Source organism: Dendrobium catenatum, unplaced genomic scaffold, assembly GCF_001605985.2.
Source record: "Dendrobium catenatum unplaced genomic scaffold, ASM160598v2 original_scaffold_48743, whole genome shotgun sequence".
Taxonomy (NCBI): Eukaryota; Viridiplantae; Streptophyta; class Magnoliopsida; order Asparagales; family Orchidaceae; genus Dendrobium; species Dendrobium catenatum.
In genome coordinates this window covers 185,175-206,104 of record NW_021367197.1, presented here as the reverse complement: position 1 = coordinate 206,104, position 20,930 = coordinate 185,175, and the positions used below count along the sequence as shown (strand labels likewise).

Sequence of the window (20,930 nt, the reverse complement as noted above, 5' to 3'; positions counted from 1 at the left end):
TACTCATCAAGCAGGGACATGTGATCTCTATCTAAATCAGAATGTTCTTTAACTAAGTTAGAAAGCTCAGTTTGTAAAGTACTAAAATCAATATTAAGACTAGCATGCATCTTTTTCAATTTTCTATACTAGTCATGGATTTTTTTTCAGAAATAAGCAGTAGATCTTCATATGAAAGTTAACATACCTCGTCTTGATCCGATTGATCAAGATTATCATTAGCTATTAGACACAAATCTGTTACCTCCTCCTATGCTTCTTCTTTTGATGATTCTGGGGCAGATTCAGTCTAAAAATCCTTTTGTGTTTTCATCTTCCCCTTCTTGTACTTAGCTTTATCCTCGCCTTTTCCTTAGCTTGCTGACTCTTTAAGTTGGGGTAATCAGCTCGAAGGTGACTTAATTTCCTGCACTCAAAATAGATTGTATCATATGAAACTTTAGTAGTTCTCGAGCTTTTACCTTTATTCCAGTTGTTCTGATGACGCCTTTATTTTCTTTTCAAAAAGTTCTTGAACTATCGGGTCATCAAGGCTATGTCATCTTCTTCCTCCGCTGTAGAGCTTTCACTTTCTGAATTGTTTACTTTCAATTCCACTATTCACTCCTTCTTTTCACCTACATCACTTTGCCTTTGACTCACCCCTTACTCGTACGCAATGAGTGACCCAAGCAAATTATCAATAGAATAAATGTTTAGGTCTTTAGACTCAATGATAATAGTAATTTTAGCATCATAGGAACTATGTAAGCATCTAAGAATCTTGTTAACTTTTTCAGAATTTGAAATTTCTCTAACTAATGCATGCAAGGATGTCACAATTTGGGTGAACCTAGTGTACATGTCAGATATTATTTCGTTAGGTTTCATATGAAAGAGTTCATAATCATGCAATAGAATATTAAGCATATACTGTTTAACTTCACTAGTTCCTTTGTATGTGATGCCAGTCTATCCCAAATCTCCTTACCAGTAGTATAGGTAAATACTCTCATATAGTCCTCATATTTTAATGCACAAAAGAAATAGTCTAAGCACTTTGCATTTAATTGAGCTAAATACCTATCCTCATTGCTCCATTCATTAAAAGTTACTTGAGCTTTCACTCCATTCACAAGTTTAAACGGTGCAGTGTAACCACATGCGGTAATCAATAGACTATAAAAAAGTAGACATTTTAATTTTCCAAAAATCAAACGGGATATTATCAAAAAGAGTTGGATGGGTTATTGAGTAACCCTTCGCAGTATTACAATTACCAAGATGAGATAATCGATTTTTAAGGTATTCTAAAATGTTATTTTTGAAACCCCGCTCTGATACCAATTGAAGTTACTATATGCACCAAGGGGGGGGGGGAGGTGAATTGTGAAAAACTTGTTGCAATAAAAAATCCTAAACAATAGTTCTAATATTTTTATGTTTTAAATTTTTTAACAGAAAAATTTAACTAATGTGGAAGCGATTACTTGAACAAAAATAGCAATAAAGAATTTCACAATGAATTTCACCAAGCAATTTTAATGAAAATAAAATGCAATAAAAAATAAAAGCGGTAAAGGAAAAATCACACTATAGATTTTATAGTGGTTCGATCACTTGACCTACATCTACTTCCCAGAGTCCTCCACTCCGAGAATTTCACTACTGAACAATAATTCTCCTTTTTCCCCCTCGTCAAGGTGGAGAAGCCCTTACAAGACTCACTTTCACCAACCCGGTGTGGTGGAGAAGCGCTTTGTCACCCTCCTGGTGACGACAGCGTACCTTCTCATTTTTCTCCCTCCTGGAGAAGGCAAAGTACCTTAGAGGACATGGATGTAGAAGGGTCTCCCCCTCAAAGAGCCTCCCACAATATCTTCTTGGGCCACAGGAGGAACAAAGTTCAACAAGAATGGAGCAACCATATGATCTACCTCACACTACTTCTCCCTCACCAAGCTCACCTTCTCCTTCCTCTCTCAAACCCTAAAATCTTCTCAAGAGCTCTCTCTCAAGGAAACCCACTCTAATCACATTCCCCTCTCATAGTCACACACCAAAAACATAACTTTTTGATACTTAAAATGAGCTAAAAAAAAAACCTGAATTTTTCAATAGCCGTTACTATCGTATAGTACGATTTAATATCGTACAGTACGATTAGTACAAATGAGCTTCATCCTGGTATGAAGGTTAATAAACAGGTCAAAAATTTTGAATACAATCGTGCAGTATGATATAAACTCGTACCATATGATCGACAAATCTCTTCTATTCATATAGGACGCTAGCTAGGACAATCAAAACTCATCTCTATACATCGTAGGGTACGACCTACTTAGTACATTACGATTAGTCAAAATCAAGGGATAAGGATGAAGTCTGGGATGATCAAAAACAGCCTCGGTTCACCGTACAGTATGATTACCAATCAGAAATTAATCTTTGATTTATTCTACTAATCATGGGTTAAGTTAAGTATTCAAAATACATCATACAATATGAATCTTTGTGTACAGTATGAATGGCTAAATAAACTTACTTAAACTAATCTGGAGGCTAGGGTTTTGGATTATAAACACATCGTAAAATATGATATAAATCATACAGTATGACCTGTTCACAGAAAGGCGTTTCAGCCATATCAGATCGTACAGTATGATATAAATTTGTATAGTACGATTAACAGAGAAAAAAATATGCATTTCTTTTAAAAAAATCTTCTCCCCTGTGTGTGTGCATGGTTGCTCAGTCTTATATGCAATTTATGGCCAGACTCAAAAAAAGGAAAAATAAAAATAAATGAAAAATTACAATGTTATAAACTCACACACCTACTCTACCAAGTCTTGAGTGTTCTTGTTGTCCTAAGTAACTTGTGATCTTCCTAAAATGTTAGTACTCACAGATAATAGCATAAATCAAAGGTATTTAATGAATAATAATTCCGAAGATATTATTTATCATCATCAAAATCTCAAACTAGGGGTCATGGATTGTAACAGGCATTAGTTCACTATTCTTCCACAGCATAAAATTATTACAAAGCATATGAATAGAACTATCACTAAGCATGCCAAGAGCAAGAGGTTGAATGTTGGACTGCCCAAGTAATTATTTGTAGAGGCAATGAATACTGTGGTTTATCTGATCAATCGTGGTCCTTCGGTTCCTCAAAATGAGGGTTTAACAGAGAAAGTCTAGAGTTGAAAGGAGGTTAATATATCCTACATCAAAGTTTTTGGTTGTTCATCATATGTTCATGTTGATGTCAACTTTAGAAGTTAGCTTTATCCAAAATCTATCAAACATATATTTATTTAAAATTGACTCAGATGAATTTGGCTACAAATTCTAAGATTATCAAAATCAGAAATTCATTAGAAAAGGGATGTTAAATTCAATGGAAATGAAATTTACAAGAATATAAATGGGACGCCTAAATATTCTTCCAAATATGTTGAAATTGAGGATGATGATGATCAAGAAGATAAAGCTGATGAAGCATAGAGAATCATGCATACATGCTAACGAAGACAATAACAGTTGATAAACTGAGGCTATGTGTAGCTTGAGTTGGTATTCATGGAGGATAAGAACATGGGTGAGCCACACTACAGGTATTATGATTGATGGTGCATATTGTGAGAAGAATTGATTGCAATCAATTTTTAAGTAGGAGATTGTTATGTGTAAAATCTGATTGTGTTGATTAATCAGGATATTTTGTTGCCTCGAACCTTAAGTTCCTCATGCTCGCTGGGGGTTGCAGGGGGTGACCTCCTATTTGGGGTCAAAAAAAATTTCCACACAACGCCCTAGCACTACATGCCCGAGTTCCCCGGCATTGTGTTCCCGAGCACCCCAGCACTGAACGATAAAGAGAAAAGTGCCGCAGTGGTATAGATATTATGTTAAAATAGATCAAAACATAGGTTCAAGCATCACATCGTTCCAAACTGGTGTCGTAGGACTACGAGATAGAGTGGACTATTTTCTTTCTCATTTCAGAAGGACTATGTCCCTTGAGGTTATTTATTTGACTCTCTTGTATTTTATGAGTGAAAACATAAAGAAAGGTGCATGCAAGAAGAGAAGCAAGGAGAGAGTAAGAGAGAAGAGAGATTTGTACTTATTTCTCCCAAATTTCATACTGAATTTCTTGGTGGGTATTGCTCTATGGGTTTTTTTTCATATTTTGGATTTTTTCACGTTAAATTCTTGTGTCCTTTATATTTTTTGCAACATTTACTTGCTTATTTCTTTGTTGTGGAATTTTACTCTTTATTCCAAATAACTAGCATCAGAGCAACGTTGTTCAGTTCGAGTAGGAGTAATGGCTAACAAAGCAAGATATAAGATTAAAAAGTTCAACGATTCAAACTTCATATTTTATAGAATGTAAATTAAATATTTGTTGTATTAGAAGTTGTATTTTTCGTTCGAAGGAATCACCAAAAAGCCAGATCTTATTATAATGGAGGAGTGGGAGGTTCTTGATCAGATTGCACTAGGTTTGATATGATTTTCACTTTCATTATCAGTTGCATTTAACATTGCAAATGAGAAGACTAGAGACACTCTCATGGCCATATTGACTAAAATGTATGAGAAGCCATCGGCCTCAAACAAAGTATTCTTGATGAAGGAATTATTTAATACAAAAGTGTTGGACAACACCCCAATGGAGAAACCCCTAAATAACCTAAACACCATGATACATGAAAAGTGAAAAAATGAGTTATGATTATAGCTCGTGGCAGTATTTAAGGCATCATGTATGTTTTTAATTGAAGAGTTGATTCGAGTGGAATAACAGATTCAGATGTTGATGGTAGTCTTTGGCATTGAAGTCTTGGTCATATGAGTAAGAAATGTATGCATTCACTTCTTACTAGAGGAAAACTTCATAGTTTAAAATCTATAGATTTAGATTTTTGTGAAGATTGTGTATATGGAAAGCAATATATGGTGGGTTTTTCAAACACCGGTTCAAAAGTTAAGTAAAAAAAGTTGAAGTTAGTGCATACTGATGTGTTTGGTCAAGCTCTAATTACTTTTATAAGAGGATCTTTATAGTGTCGCATTTATTGATGATCATAGTAAAAAGGTATGGATGTACTTAAAATACAAGTTAGATATATTTAATGTTTTTAAGAAGTGGAAAGTGTTGAGCTTGAGATAGATTTGAAGCTCAAATGTCTCAAATCATATAATGGTGATGAGCATTGTGATAAGAAGTTCAAAGAGTATTATGCTTTGAATGAGATCAGGCATGAGTTCACTGTTCTTCCACAGTATAATAGTGTTACAAAGCGTCTAAATAGAACTATCACTAAGCACGCCAGGAGCATGAGCTTGAATGTTAGGATGCCAAAGTAGTTCTGGGCAGAGGAAGTGAATACTATGGTTAACGAAGAAAGTCTAGAATTGAAAGGAGGATAATATATCCCTCCTCAAAGTTTTTTGTTGTTCATCATATGTTCATGTTGATATAGACTTTAGGAATTAGATAGTTCCAAAATCTATCAAATGTATATTTATTGGATATTGACTCATATGAATTTGGTTGCAAATTCTAAGATTATCAAAAATCAGAAATTCATTAGAAACAGGGATTTTAAATTCGATGGAAATGAAATCTATAATAATATAAATGGTACGCATGAATATTCTTCCAAATATGTTGAAATTGAGGATGATGATGATCAAGAAGACAAAGCAAACGAAGCATAAAGACTACATCAGACTCCTACTACTAAAATTTAGAGATCTAACATAATCTCAAGGCTAGTACAAAGGTATTATCCATCCTTGTATTATCTATTATTGATAGATAACAAATGTTACACCCCAACCCAATCAGGATATATCCCATCGTGTTGAAATGTGATAGGTAATTCCCAAGTTTTTTGGAATGTTCATAATATCTTTCAATGTTCATTTTAAGTGTGACCTACCTCGATCCAGACAACTTTCCTAATATGGGAGATGGCTAAAAAAGACCGAAAGAAACTAAAAAATGCACATTTCTCTTTCGAACCTCTCTTTTTATCTCATGCTGGAATGGTTAATTAGAGAAAATGATCGTATAAAATGTAAATAAAATATATTTAATAAGTTTATAATGGCATAGCGCTGTGGCGCTCAATCTGGGTTTTGTGGTGCTAAAACATCAAGATCAAACCAAGAGCAGGCACCATAATGTCACTTTTTTAACACCTTAATTAGCTGAGTTTAGCATTGCGATGCTCAAACATGCAACAATGGGATGCTCCAAAAGTGACATTCTTCGATTTTATCGATAATCATATGCAACACTTTGGACAAATTCTAGAGCATGCCCAATCAATTTAATGCAATAAAACACTATAAAAATATGTAAATGATTAAAAAAACTCAAAATGTTCAAAACCTGACCTTTTTTCAATCAAGTCAGAACTAGAGAAACTAAATATTGAACTTGTAGGTGTCACAATGGGGAACCAGACTGCTATGATGCAGCCATTCAAGTTGATGATTCAAAGAAGTTGGAGCAAGCCATGGATGATGAGATGCATTTACTTGAGTTGAATCAAATTTGGGAGTTGACAAAGCTACTAAATGGCAAGATAGGACTATAGAACAAGTGGATTTATAGGCTGAAAGAAGAACTCGGTAGTAGTAAGGCTAGGCTTATTATTAAATGTTTTTGGCAGAAGAAAGAAGTGAAGTTCATTGAAATTTTCTCTCCAGTGGTGAAGATGACTATTATTAGAGTTGTACTGAGCATGGTAATAGTGGAGGATTTAGATATTGAGTAGATGGATGTAAAGACTGTATTTCTTCATGGTAACTTGATGAAGAGTTATACATAGTGCAACCTAAAGAATATGTGATCATATGTAATGAAGATTTGGTGGGTAGGTTCAAAAGGAGCTTATATGGGCTGAGGCAAGTACCAAGATAGTGGTACAGGAGATTTGATAGGTTTATGTCAGATAATGGGTACACAAAGTACCAGTAGACCACTGTTATTTTTTTATATTTTTTGATAACTGTCATATTATTCTACTTTTGTATGTGGATGAAATGCTAGTTGCAGGTTCATATATGAAGAAGATAAAATATCCGAAGGAACAATTATCAAAAGAGTTTGAAATGAAAGATTTGGTCCAACAAAGAAAATTCTTTGTATGAGAATCATTAGAGATAGAAGTGTAGGTGTACTAAAGTTATCTCAAGCTGAGTATGTTGAGAATGTGCTTCAGAGATTGAACATGTGTGAAGCAAAGCTAATTTACACCACTTTTAGTTATCCAAGGTATAATATAATTGCCTAAATCTGAAGCAGAGGAAGATCATATGAAGAGAACTTCATATGCTTTAGTAGTTAGAAGTTTAATATATATTATGATCTCTATAAGATTTAATATAACATATGCAATAAGAGTAGTCAGCAAATTTATGAGTAACCCAATAAAACTTCATTGATAGGAGGTTAAGTGGATTCTCATATATTTGAGAGGATCAGTTGACAAAGCTCTTTGTTTTGGTGGTGCAAGGATTTATCTATAAGGTTTTATAAATTCTAATCTTACTGAATATCTTGATAGTAAGAGAAGTACAACAGGTTATATCTTCATTTTAGGATAGACTATATTCAATTGTGTTTACAGGTTATAGAAGATTATTGTGATCTCAACTATAGAAGCGGGCTACATTGCTATCATTGAGGCTAGCAAGGAGACGATTTGGTTGCAAAGTTTCCATATAAAACTTGGCAAGGGGCAAAGGAATGTGAAGTTCTATAGTAACAGAATGAGTGTTATTCATCTAGCTAAGAATTCTGCACTCCATGCCAGGCGAAGCATATGTAACTTCGGTATCATTTCATCAAGTCGATTCTGGAAGGTGGTCATTTATCGTTGGAGAAGATACACATGATCGATAATCATGCAGACATGATAACGAAGACAATGACAGTTGATAAATTGAGGCTATGTGTAGCTCGAGTTAGTCTTCATGAAGGATAAGAACATGGGTGAGCAACACTACATGTACAATGATTGATGGTGTAGATTGTGAGAAGAATTCATTGCAAACAATTTTCAAGTATGAGATTATTATGTGTGAAATCTGATTATGTTTATTAATCAGTTTGTTTTGTTGCCTCAAACCTTAAGTTCCTCATGCTCGTTGGGGGTTGTAGAGGTTTGACCTCCTGTTTGGATTCAAACTTTTTTCCTTACAAAGCCCCAGCACTACATGCCCTAGTGCCCCGTTGTTGTGTTCCCGAACACACCAGCATTGAACGACAGAGAGCAAAATGCCGCAGTGGTATAGATATTATGTTACAGCATATCAAAATAGAGGTTCAAGCTTCATAGCGCTCCAAACTGGTGCCGTAGGACTAGGAGATAGATTGGACTATTTTCTTTCTCATTTTAGAAGGACTGTCCCTTAAGGTTATTTATTTGACTTTCTCTTGTATTTTATGTCTGAAAACATAAAGAAAGGTGCATAAGAGAAGAGAAGCAAGGAGAGAGTGAGAGAGAAGAGAGATCTGTACTTATTTCTCCCAATTTTTATAGTGAATTTCTTGGTGTGGTGTGACTCCATGATTTTTTCCCTATTTTGAATTTTTCCAAGTTAAATCTTGGTGTCCTTTATTTTTTCACTGCTTTTACTTTCTTGCTTGTTTTGTCTTTATGGTGTTTTACTCTGTGGACCTCCAAAAGAGTACCGTTACGGCTGCAGGATCGCAGACAGGTATACGACCGCGCCTACCTCGAGGGATAGAGACGATCGCAGGCCTTTACACTCCTCGCAAATGGGCCAATGGAAGGGAAGATTAGATCGTACATACGACTAACCATTGAAGATAGAAGCTCTCGCCAGCGCACCCAGATGGATAGTAATATATACGACATGATCATAACAACGGGTTTCCCCCACCAGATACATTATCTCGAGTGGGATTTATTTGTTGTGGAATTCTATTTCCCATGGGCGCAAGCCCCCGTGGTAAATTACATCTCGAGCCTAGAGCCCGAGAAAACTCACGATTAAAGATCCAATATTATTCTTCCCAAAAAAGGGGATTGGCACATAAAAGGGTGACTAGAAAGTTCCTACTCAAAGGAAAGAAGTGACTCAAGTGGCTTAGTCAACATGTAAGGTTCAGATCCACACTCGGAGGGAAAGGCATTGAGGAAGTAGAGAAAAGAAACTTAATCACTAAGAACATACAGAGAGAGAAAGATAGAAGTGGCGTTATCCATGTAATGTGGATCAGTAGGATTTACAGTCCCTGAAGAGAAGGAACTTACCCACTATTTAGGCATACTATGGAACACCCAATATAGTAGCCTTGAACCCTAAATCTAAGATGGATTTAGTACTTTTTTTACTTAGAGTATTATCAATTTTATTGATTAGTCAGTAATAGAATAAAACATGAATCCTAAAAAAATATGTCACTAAGTTTTTTATGTTTTAAAGTCTCTATCCTAAAAGGAACATGCACCATAAGTCTATATTATCAAAGACTCGGTTCTTAATTTTTGTCCTAGGTGTCACTAAAGTTATGGGACAAAAAAAGATGTGTTTCTAAACCTTAATATATTCGTACATGTGTCAACAGGTTTAGAGATCTAAAATAAAAGAAAGCAACCCTAGTTATAAATGAAGTTTCTATAGGGTCCTAAAAGATAGGGAGCGTATGATCATGAGGGCCCCTAAAGGTTTTCTAAGTTCAAGGAGGCTTACAGCACCGGGGGCTATAACCTGACGGTTCCGCCCATAGCGCCCCCACCAGATTGAATGGGGGCGACTGATGCTCGAATCCGACTGTCCATGCTCCTTCGCCTAGTGCTCCAATGCTCCTTCCCTTATGCTCTCCAAAGATCACCTCTCAAGACATAAAAAAGATATGTATTAGAGCACATTCTATATGCTAAGAAAATAATATCATAATGAAATTACAAATTAAATAAGAATGTACCTCTTTATTATTTGCACATCGGGTAGGTCACTTGCCGTTTTTTTATTTTCTTATTTTTGCAAGCATTTGGTTTTAAATTACAAGTAAGAAAAGCAGCAAAAAGACTAAAAAAAGCAAAGAAAGGAAAGACGACAAAATGTAATAAAAAATGCAAGATCAAAATAATGAAAGGAATGTAGACATTTTTATCATTAGGCATACTTCTTTGAAGTCGAGTATGCCTCTAAAATGCCCTTCACTCTAATTCAATATAATATGAATAGGGAAGAAGGTATTTTTGATGCCCTTTACTGTCCCCATATTCCAACTAAAGCACTCGAATAAAAACCCGACTCAACTACACAAATCATTTTCTAAATAAAGCTCAAAATGACAAAGGGGAGCAAACTCCAAAAAAAAAACAAAATAGGCTTTCACTTTGAACCCAAAACATGCTCTCACTACACATTAATCCAAAACTTAACTTTGAAAGCAAGTGCAAACAAGAAGAAAGACAAATCCCCCATGAAATATCACCTCATTCTAAAAAGATATCAATGAGTCTACTACACAAAGCTAATCATAAAATTAAAAATCCAAAAATGGCTTATGAAAATTCTTAAATAAAGCGACACATAAAACTCTATATAAGAAATCCACCCAAAACTCTTTTAGACACAAAGAAAACAATCAAGTGCTCTTTTTTTATTTGGCGTGGGGTATCCATATCACGGTCTGAAAATTGCATAATATAAAGCTAATTAACCCTAAGTGCCCTAGACTAGGGTTGAGGATTTTACATTAATTTTTGGACGGTTTAACCCACAAATAGGCTTGTTGCACTTGTAGACTATCCACGCTCCTAGTTGTAGAAGAAACCAAGAGCTTCCGACGTCTAGATTACAAGCAAAATGTCTTGGAACGAAAATCTCCTCGGGTCGTTGGAGAACTTGCCGTCGCCGGCTTGGGGTGGTCGGGTTCGGCTTGGAAAAGGTGGAGAAGGGTGAGAGGAGCTTGCACACCAAAAACCTCAGCTTGGGAGATCTTGGCGGAAGAGCAAGAGCAAAAAGATCCTATGAGAGCTCTAATTTTGGCTATTTAAAGCCCTAACCCTATCATAGACGGTTGGGATTAGATCTAAGGTTAATTAGGAGGGAAACTAGGCTTAGGGGGCCATGGTTTTGAGCTTTGAATCAATGTGCATTCATTAGAGCATTTGATGGGCTCTAATTGGGCATAAATAGGTCATTTTGACCTATTTACGGCTTGGATTGACCAAGTCAATGGTTGACCTAGTCAACCCAGTCAAATAGGTTAAAGGGGACACAAATTTGAGTCAAAGGAATATTGGATTTGATTTAAAATTAATCTGGACCTCAATAGACCCATTAGAGCCAATTGAGTCGGACCTGAGCTAAGGAGACTAGGTCTGATCCATGGGACTCAAGGGAGGTGAGAGATCAAGCCAAGAAGCCCTGAATTGGATTTGAAATCAATTAGAAGGTGTTTGGATCAATCTGGGTCAACCCTGGTTGACCTGGCCAACCAGGTTGACCCAGGACCTGGGTTTGGGCTCAGCAGACTTGGCTTGACTCCCTAAACCTGAGATGAGTCCTGGGGTCTAGCCTAATCAAATTTGGCCAGGTCAACTCTTTGACCTAGGTTTGGGGAAAAACGGGTCAACATACTCCTCTTTCCAAGTAACTCAACTCAAATTGGACCACTTTTAATATCATTAGGATTATCTCATCAAAACAATCAATTTCACTATAGTTTTATTATAAGCAGAGTTCAAATTGTCCTCAATTTAATTTCAAAAATATTCTTTAAACTCATATGCTTTGAGAAGACCTAGTTTCAGATGAATAAAATACTAGTTATCTAATAATTAAATTTATCATAAATAATTTTTATGACTCATTTTAATGAAAATTTTGATAACTATTTAAAAAAAATCTAAATGTAGCCCTAAGAAAAAAAATGACCCATCGATTGTACCCTCTGTATCATGCCCCTTATTAACATAAGGATCTTTTCCTCTATAATATTTAACAATTATTTATGGAGAAATTAAAAACTAACCTAACATATAACAATTAATAATATCACCACAACCCAAACATCATAGCCACATGCTAACACTACTTCCACAGTAACCCAAATTTTGATCCCTAACTCTGGGTCAAACTTACAACCTGCAGCGGTTGTAATCCCCTCGCCTTCCCACTCCTCTAACAGCCACCCTTCATCTCTACCAAACCTTAACTCCCCCATAGAGGATATTCCCTCTTCCAACATAACAAATCCTCCCAAATCTCAAGAAAACATCATATCTCCAAACAAAATTGATCTTTTAAAGGAAAATCTTAATGATTTGCAGTCATTCTCCTCAACCTCCATTCAACAGGATATAGTTATCTTAAATCCCCCATCCTCTCATCAAAAGGATTCTAGGAGCAAGCAAGCAAAAAAGCCTCCTAGCCACCAACAAAAAACACAGTGACCTTACCACGTCTTGATGCTTGAAATGTTATAGGCTTTCAATAACCCGGAAAAGGTTAGTGTTGCAAGGAATTGGTCATAAATTATAGCTTAAATCTTTTATGTGCTCTAAATAATAGGATTCATGATGATAATTTTTTGGATCCATGGTTTCGTCTTAATCACTGTGTTTTTGAGAATGAAGTTAGTTGTCAGAACTTCAACCTTTATAATTTTGGTAGAATATGGATTAAATGGAATCCATCAAAAGTCCACTTTAGACCGACTCTTACTACCCCTCAGATGATTACTGGTGAAGTTTTTGGGGGGGCTGACTTTTCCTTCCTTATGTTAGTTATTCATGCATTTAACTTGCAATCTGAACGAATCATGCTTTGGGATAAACTGAAGGAGATTAGCTCAAATTATAATGTTCCTTGGATCCCCTCTGAGAAATTAGGGGGATCCCCCCTCCTTTCTCCTCAACTATGGGACTTGAATACCTTTATTTTTGATGCGGAGTTGTTGGATTTTGCTTCGATTGGTCATAAATTCACTTGGTTTAATCAAAGAGCTTGTAATCCCATACCTCTAAACTTAGATGGAATGTTGGTCAATGACAGATGGCTTGATAGATTTCCAAACTCCTTTTATGAAGTTGAAAATCTGTCATGTTCAGATCACTCTCCCCTAATTCTCCTCTCTAGGAAACATTGTAAACCATAGCATAGATTCCTCTTCAAGAATGTCTAGATTAAGTAGGATAACTATTGGACCGAACTCATCAAGATTTTTGCTCAACCAATCCAGGGAAACCCAATTTATGCACTATACAGAAAGCTTCTCACATTCAAAGCTATTATCAAAGAAAAATAGTGGGCCAATTCTTCCCATCTCTCTACCTGCTTAGCTAATTTTTAAATGAACAACAATCATGTTGTCTCAACTTGCTCAACCTGGATCCTTAAAATCTCTCCCAGAATCAATCCCTCAAAAGCATTAATGCTCAAGTTTTGGATTGCTCATCTTCTTGAGCTAATTGGGTGCTTCAAAGAGGTAAATTGAAGTGGCTTGCCAATGGGAAAGATGATCTAAAGTTTTTATATTCTAGAATAAAGCAAAAAGAAGAAACAACAGCTGCTCCCGCTTGATCTCTACTAATCACCCACTTGTTAGGAAAGATGATGTATTGTCTATCATTCAACACTTATAAGCTATTTATAATGCCCCATGCCTCTCCCCCAACTCAATATGATATCTCCTCTTTATATGTTGGCTCTGTCATTTCGCCCCATCTTTCAACTGCTTTAACTGTGAAGGTCTCTGATGAAGAAATTAAGGCAGCTATTTTCAGTGGGGATTCAAACTCCATGTCAGGTCCGGACAGGTATAACTGTGAATTTTACAAATCTAGTTGGATGATTATTTGATCACTTGTCTATAAAGTTGTGAAAACCTTCTTTTCTAAATGTTATCTTCTTAGAAAGCCAAAGCAATTGCTATAGCTTTCATTTCCAATTCCTCTCATGCCTCTAATGTTTTAGATTTTAGACATATTTCCCTTTGTAATGTCTTTTACAAGAAAATCTCTAAAATTATGGCCATGAGACTTAAGGGTATTATGCCTCTTATTATCGAGAAAAATCAAGCTGGATTCATTAAAGGTCGTATCTCAACGAATAACATTCTTCTTCCTTCTGAACTGTTATTGGAATTTAGGAGATCTATAAATAAAAAATTGATTTGTACCAAACTAGACATAAGGAAAGCTTTTGATTTGGTTTCAAGAGACTTTCTTTTTGCTATAATGAGCAAAAAAGGATTTCCCTCGCTCTTCATTGCATAAGTCAAAGCTTGCATATATGATGTGTATTTCTCTATTTGCATTGAAGGGGCTTTGGAGGGGTTCTTTAACTCATCATCCAGTCTTCATCAGGGTTGTCCATTAATCCCATACCTTTTTTGCATTGCTATGGATGCCTTCTCTTGCTTGATTGACAACCCCTCATCTCAGGATAAATTTGTTGGTATTTCAACTAATGGATTGCATCTCTCACATCTTTTTATTCTAACAATCTCCTCATCTTTGGAGAAGCATCTCAACACAACTATGAGCTCCTTATGAATATTTTAAACACTTTTTCTAACTTTTCTGGCTTGAAGGTTAATCATGATACAAGCAAGATCATTATCTCCAACTGTACCTCCTCTCCAATGGAAAATTGTGAAGCTCTTAATATTCAATCATTATTTGAAGATGACTTACATGGACAGTCTGTCTCTATTAAGAAACACTGTTTGGTTGATTTTCAACCACTCATTTGTTCAATCTCTAATCACTTGGCCGGATGGAAGGCTAGGCAGTTTCTTTGGCGGGGCGTCTTCAATTTATTAAATACACATAGCTTATTATATTAGAGGTTCCATCATACCTAAATCCTGTCTCAAGAAATTAGGCATAATGTGTGCCAGGTTTTTCTATTTTGGTAATATTGAAGCAAAAAAAGTTACATCTTATAGCATGGAACAATACCTGTAAATTGAAGATCTTTGATGGTTTGGACATTCCTCAAGCTCTCCAATATGCTAACTATTGCTCCCTTATTATCAAATTCTACAATTCGCATTCGCTTATATTCTCCTAGGTGAATGCTAAATTTAGTGCTCCTTGGTTTCCTATTAGAATCAAAGCTTCTTTGCTTTGGAAAGAAATGATGAAGGTGGCTGCGATTATTTCTCCCAATCTTCTTTTCTCCATCATGCCTAACAACAAGCTGGCAATGATATGGGACCCGTGGGTTAATGGTTATTCTCTCTACACCGCCTCTCACAACAATTCCTCCTGCTCTCTTTTTCCTCGTCAAGCCAAGGTTTCAGACTATATAGTAGATGGTTCCTGGAGACTGCCTGATGCTATGGGAGTGTATTTATATCAGTTTTTGAACTCTATCCCTATTGCTATTGATTTTTCCACTACTATCACTTGGAAAGATAATAAGAAATTATGTTTCTTCACTTATGTTTATGATTTCCTTAAAGATGATATGCCTCTTGTTTGGCCTAAGTTTGTTTGGCACAAATATTTGCACTGAAATACTCTATTTATGATTGGCTTGCTTTGAATAGAGGACTTAAAACTACAAATGAGCTATCTAAAAGAAATATTATGATTGAGCCAACTTGTCCTCTTTGCTCTGCCTATGCAGAATCCACCACACTTCTTCTATTTGAATGAGATTATGCATTTACAATGTTGAAGAGATTCATCCCTGGTTTGGGTGACTTCTTCCTAAGACCGAGGCTTACTCAAGTGTTTGAGTTTTTGGATGAGAGGATTTACCCGGTGAAAAACCAAAAGAACTGTTTCCTATTTACTGTTTGTTGTGCTTTGTATTTTCTATGGAAGGAAAGAAATGAAAGACGGTTTAATTCAAACTATAGGACTACTTTGACACATTGCACTCTTATCAAATCTACAGTGGAAAAGAAAGCTTCAAAATGGAAATATGGGGAGGATTTATGTGTCCACTATCTCCCTTAAGAGGTTACTACTTGGGACATTTTCTGTTTTTCAATTTTATGGATGAGTTTAATCCAAACTGTTAGCTGGAGGGTGTTTTTTTCCTTCTTTGGGTCCAGCTGTGATTCTCGGGAGATTGTTTATGAGGGATTTAGTATTGTTCATTTGGACTGGAATCGTTGCCTTACTCGGGTTGCCTATGGGTTTTCGGAAACTATGCTGATTGGAAGGTTTTTTATGTCCTAGATGATGATGACCCCTTCATTTTTTGATTGTCATCCCTTAAGAGGGTCTCTGGGCAACCAGGTATGCATGTGATGTGATAACTACTCTTTATATGCTTTATCTAAGTCCAGGCATTTTCGACTGCTTTCGATTCGGATTTCATGTGTTTGACTTCTTTTTCTTTTGGATATTTAGGTCATTTAAGGCAAATTTACACACACAACGCACACACAAAGACTTGAACCCAAGACATCTTAGTTTGAAGCATAAGCTCTCAACCAACAGGCCAAGGTGAGCTGTGTATGTATATGCCTTTTTGAAGCTTTTTTCCTTTGATGTGACCTTTTTTATTTAGCTTTTGGTTTTTGCAACTACTCATCCGTCCTTGCTTGTATAGCAGCACTCTTTATAGCCCTTTTTTATTTTAATACAAAGGGCTTTTCCCACAATTAAAAAAAAAGTTCATTATACATACCCACTCGACGGGGCTTTTTTTTTTAGTGATTAAATTTCATAATAACAAATTTTAAAATTATTATATTTATTTTGTAATGCATACAATTCTCACCCAGATTTTCTCCCGAAATCATTATTTAATAATGCAGCTTTTTATGCAATATAACTTCATCACCCTCAAGAGTTCTTTTCCACTAGGCCAAAATATTATATAAATGTTTATTGAACATAACGTGTTCTTTAAGTCGGCATTAAATTTATAATATACAAATTATTTTTTTAAAATATAAAACCTTTAAGAAAAAATATTAATCTAAATGTAAGGATTTACAGCCCCAATTTCTTTTATTTATGTATTAAAATATCAATTCAGAACTTAACTTAGGTTTCATTTGACATAACTTTTTATAAACAACTTTTTAATACAAATACTTTTTAAATTAAAAAATTTTATATTAAGAAACTACTTTAAAAAAAAAAAATCATCCTAAATAAAACCTTATTATAATATAAACTTGTTATCCAAATCTAACAATTTGACCTACAGTCAATTAGACATAAGAATTTTTACTCCAAAAAAACATACTTCATTTATGAATAGGGATTTTAATTGAGATAAGAAAATCATAAAAATATTATTTTTGATTTAATCACCTTGACAGTCAAATGTGAGTGAGGTTGAATTAAGCAGCTCTCTTATATTCCTAGTGCTATAATAGGATTTTGATTCTCCTAAAAAATTTTAAAAAGTAAGTAACAATATCTTACTTACTTTTCTTATATCTTGATTGATCTTAAAATCATTGAACTTATTTAATCATCGCACAATAAATTCAAACTCGTTTTTTGCCTGTTTCTTCAAGCCAAAGAAATTAACTTCAGAGTTATAACTTACCTAACAAATATTTTTATTCAGTTAAAATAAAAAATAAAAAATAAGGAATCAAACTGAGTGCTTAAAAGAAAGAGGAATTGTGAACAAATATCAACTTACATGAAGGTTCTGGATTTGAACTTTCAAATCCTGCAACTTTTGCACTGTGGTTGCCAACTCTTGCTGAGTTTCCAGCAACCAATCTATCCTTTGCTGAGCAGAATCCTGATAAGGTTTGCTGATGAACTCAGCATAGTCATTTAGCTTCTCAGTGGCCTCCAAAAGGTCTTTCTGCATGGCTTCTTCCACTTTGCGAGCCAATCCATCAGCTACTTTTCTCACCTTCTGTATTGCTTCCTTTCGACGAGAAGGAAATTTTGATATTGCCAAAAATCTACATCAAAGTGTATTTGTTAGTTCTCAAGAAATTGCTCAAACATAACAACGAACATTTTCAATGGAAAAAAAAAACATTTTTAATTGTAATATCATGAGTTTAACTCGTTCAGATAGATCAACTTCTCACTTCAAGTCATTCAACAAGCCATTGAAAACAACATTACTTGCAATGGGGTGATATAAAATTCAATCAGGGAGTGAAAGAATAGATAACAAAAAGAAGATTAACCAAAAACATAGGCTTCGTTTGGAGCAACTTTCTAATTACTTTAATTAAAGAACCCACAAAAATATTAAAAAATTTATAAAATGCCTTTAATGAAATAACCCACAAAATCTACGTAGCATATATTTTTCATAGGACAAAAATAAAAACCACAACTTAACAAAGACAATTATACACATAAATAGAAAGCTCCAAAGCAGCAGACAGAAAAACTAGCAACTTTCTGGTAGAAACCAAGAGATGGTGAAAAGCTCAGCAGAGGATCAAGTGCAATCAACAATGCATAAATGCTATATTCAAGAAACCTTTATTTAGACTGCAGATATATTCCCTTCAAACAAACCAAAAAAATAAATAATAATTAGCATAACAATTATTGATTTAAATAATCTGAAGTTGAGAATATACCGAAGTATACAAAAAACGAATCACCATGTTTATAGTCTCTGAATCAGTTAAACAACTTTGAAAAATAAATTCCTATTTTCAAGCAAACTACTCAACAATATGGCAAGAGAACATAAGTACGTGAACGAATTTTTTAAACAATAGACACTCCCAAATCAAAGGAAAAGTTAAAAAAAAAATAAAAAATTCAGATTTCTTTCAAGAAAGAAAGAGGGTCGAAACTGATGCATACCCGCCAGCAGAACAAAGAGAGAGTGCAAGAAGATCTTCCAATGCCGTTGGTAGTACAGATGTTAAAAGCGATGCAGATAGACCTGCTGCCCCTAGCCCTCCAACAGTTCCAAAAACCTATTAAGATAGATAATTATAATACTTCAAAGAAAATGCAGAACTATTCTATCATGTCACAGTCAAAGATATCAGACTGCATTTCACGTCATAATACTATAAACTATATTAGCTAGAAAACATTTATTTGACTGATTTAATTGCATGTTGTAATGTAATTCAATGATTGTACTGATTTGCAGAAAACTATTACCTTCTCCAATTTCTACAAAATCAATAGAGTCAGAAGGTTTTAATGGAATAAATTTCACCTATTTTGAAAATTTTCGACATTAAACATTTGCTAAGATTCACTCAACGCACTGGAGGCATCCATTCATTCAAAATAATTTCAAATCACGAATATAGCCTCTTTGCAATAAACATTTGCTAAGATTCACTCAACGAACTGAAGGCATTCATTCAATCAATATAATTTCGAATCACAAATATAGCCTCTTTGCAATATATATGGTTAAGCCTACTTACACGAAACTCCTCCATAGACACCATGAATGTATTATGGAAATTTGAGAATAAAATTTTGAAGGAAATATATAGAAACGGTAAAGAGAACAAAAAAGAAAGGGTAAACTCACAACTTCACGAATTTCTTGTTCAAAAAGTTTTGTAGCGGCACTGGCACTGAAGTTGTCCATAACCTTTTTGCTGAGCTCCTCCCCATGTTCTAGAAATCCCACTGTTTTTGATTGCGTGACATCTCCAATATCGAGCTCATTATTGCACTGTTTCTGAAGACGATCCAAGCAAAGCTCCCCCTCACAAACAATCTTAGAATGCAACCATTCTGAATACTCCACAAGCAATCTCTGCTTGAAGAATAAATAAATAAGGATATAGTAATGTCAACACTAACTCATATATAACGTGAATCAACCCATATAATATTTTCTAGAAGAAAGATGATTCATAACATCAAAGTTGATGTTGACCCTCTCCCGTGTAAAACAAAAGGAAACAAAAAAATCAAATCCCGGCGCCATACCTCGCACGTCGCTAGCACGTCGACGTCCCTTCTCCCACGACGCATTCACGTCGTTAAAAAGCTAAAGAAAACGAGGCCGAAGGCCTCGTTCAACTCCTCCGCTCTGATCTCTCTGATTCCCGATCTCTCTCTCGCTCTGCTCCCTTGTTTGACTTCGACCTTCGACGACTTTCCCTTCCTTCAAATCGGAAGCCACAACAGGTTGATCGGAAGGAACAAAGGAGCTCATTTGTTTGCTTCTCCGGTTCCCTCGTGTCGTTCGACCTCGCCATTCGACGACTTCCCTTCCAGTAGAATCGGAAGTTACGCATTTTTGATCGGAAGCAACAGGCGGGAGCTCGCCGGCTGCAGAGGCAACTTTCTCCCTTTCTACGGCTCCTCCGACCCCATCGCCGTTGTCCGACTTTGCTCATTCTCCGACATTCCCTTCCCGTCAATTCGGGAGTTACGACATTTTGATCGGAGGCCACAACAGGGAGCTCGCTCGCTGTGAAGCTAACTTTCTCCCTATCACATACGTCCTCGGCACCTTCGTGGCTGGTCAACTTTGCCTCCTCGGACGACCTCACCACCCATTGGATCGGAAGTTAGGACATTTTGATCGGAGCCAACAACGGGAACTCACGGTTGTGAAGTTAACTTTCTCCCATTCACATCACTCCTTCGGCTCCGTCCGTGGCTAGTCGACGTCGCTCCTTCAAACGACATTCCCTTACCTGTAGGATCGGAAGTTAGACATTTTGATCGCAAGCAACAACTGGGAGCTCACTGGTTGTGTAGGTAACCTTCACCCTTTCGCACGCTTTTCGGCCAAATCCTGTAAATCCCCCAAACAGAGAAGGAGAGGGGGATTAATAGCTTAGATTAATTAAAGTTAATCTTAATTAATTTTAATTAATTTAATTATAATCATTTTAATTTATTATAATGATTATAATTAATTACAGTTAATTTTAATTAAATAATTATCATTAATTATAATTTATTTTAATTAAAGTTAATTTTAATTCGTTATAATTAATACTTATTTTAAATTACAATTAACTATTATTAATTAATTAA

General features: G+C 35.4%; 1 protein-coding gene across 1 annotated transcript in view; it reads right to left on the bottom strand.

Moving 5' to 3' along the window:
• Nucleotides 1-17,456: 17,456 nt before the first annotated feature.
• Nucleotides 17,457-20,930, bottom strand: part of LOC110093142 (probable transmembrane GTPase FZO-like, chloroplastic) — a 34,537-nt gene continuing 31,063 nt past the window's right edge. Inside the window, exons 9-11 of the mRNA XM_020817939.2 lie at nt 19,462-19,692; nt 18,768-18,883; nt 17,457-17,896 (exon numbers count right to left, since the gene is read on the bottom strand). Coding sequence (XP_020673598.2) covers nt 17,614-17,896; nt 18,768-18,883; nt 19,462-19,692 — 630 coding nt within the window. The 3' untranslated portion in view covers nt 17,457-17,613. The remainder of the gene's footprint in view (nt 17,897-18,767; nt 18,884-19,461; nt 19,693-20,930) is intronic.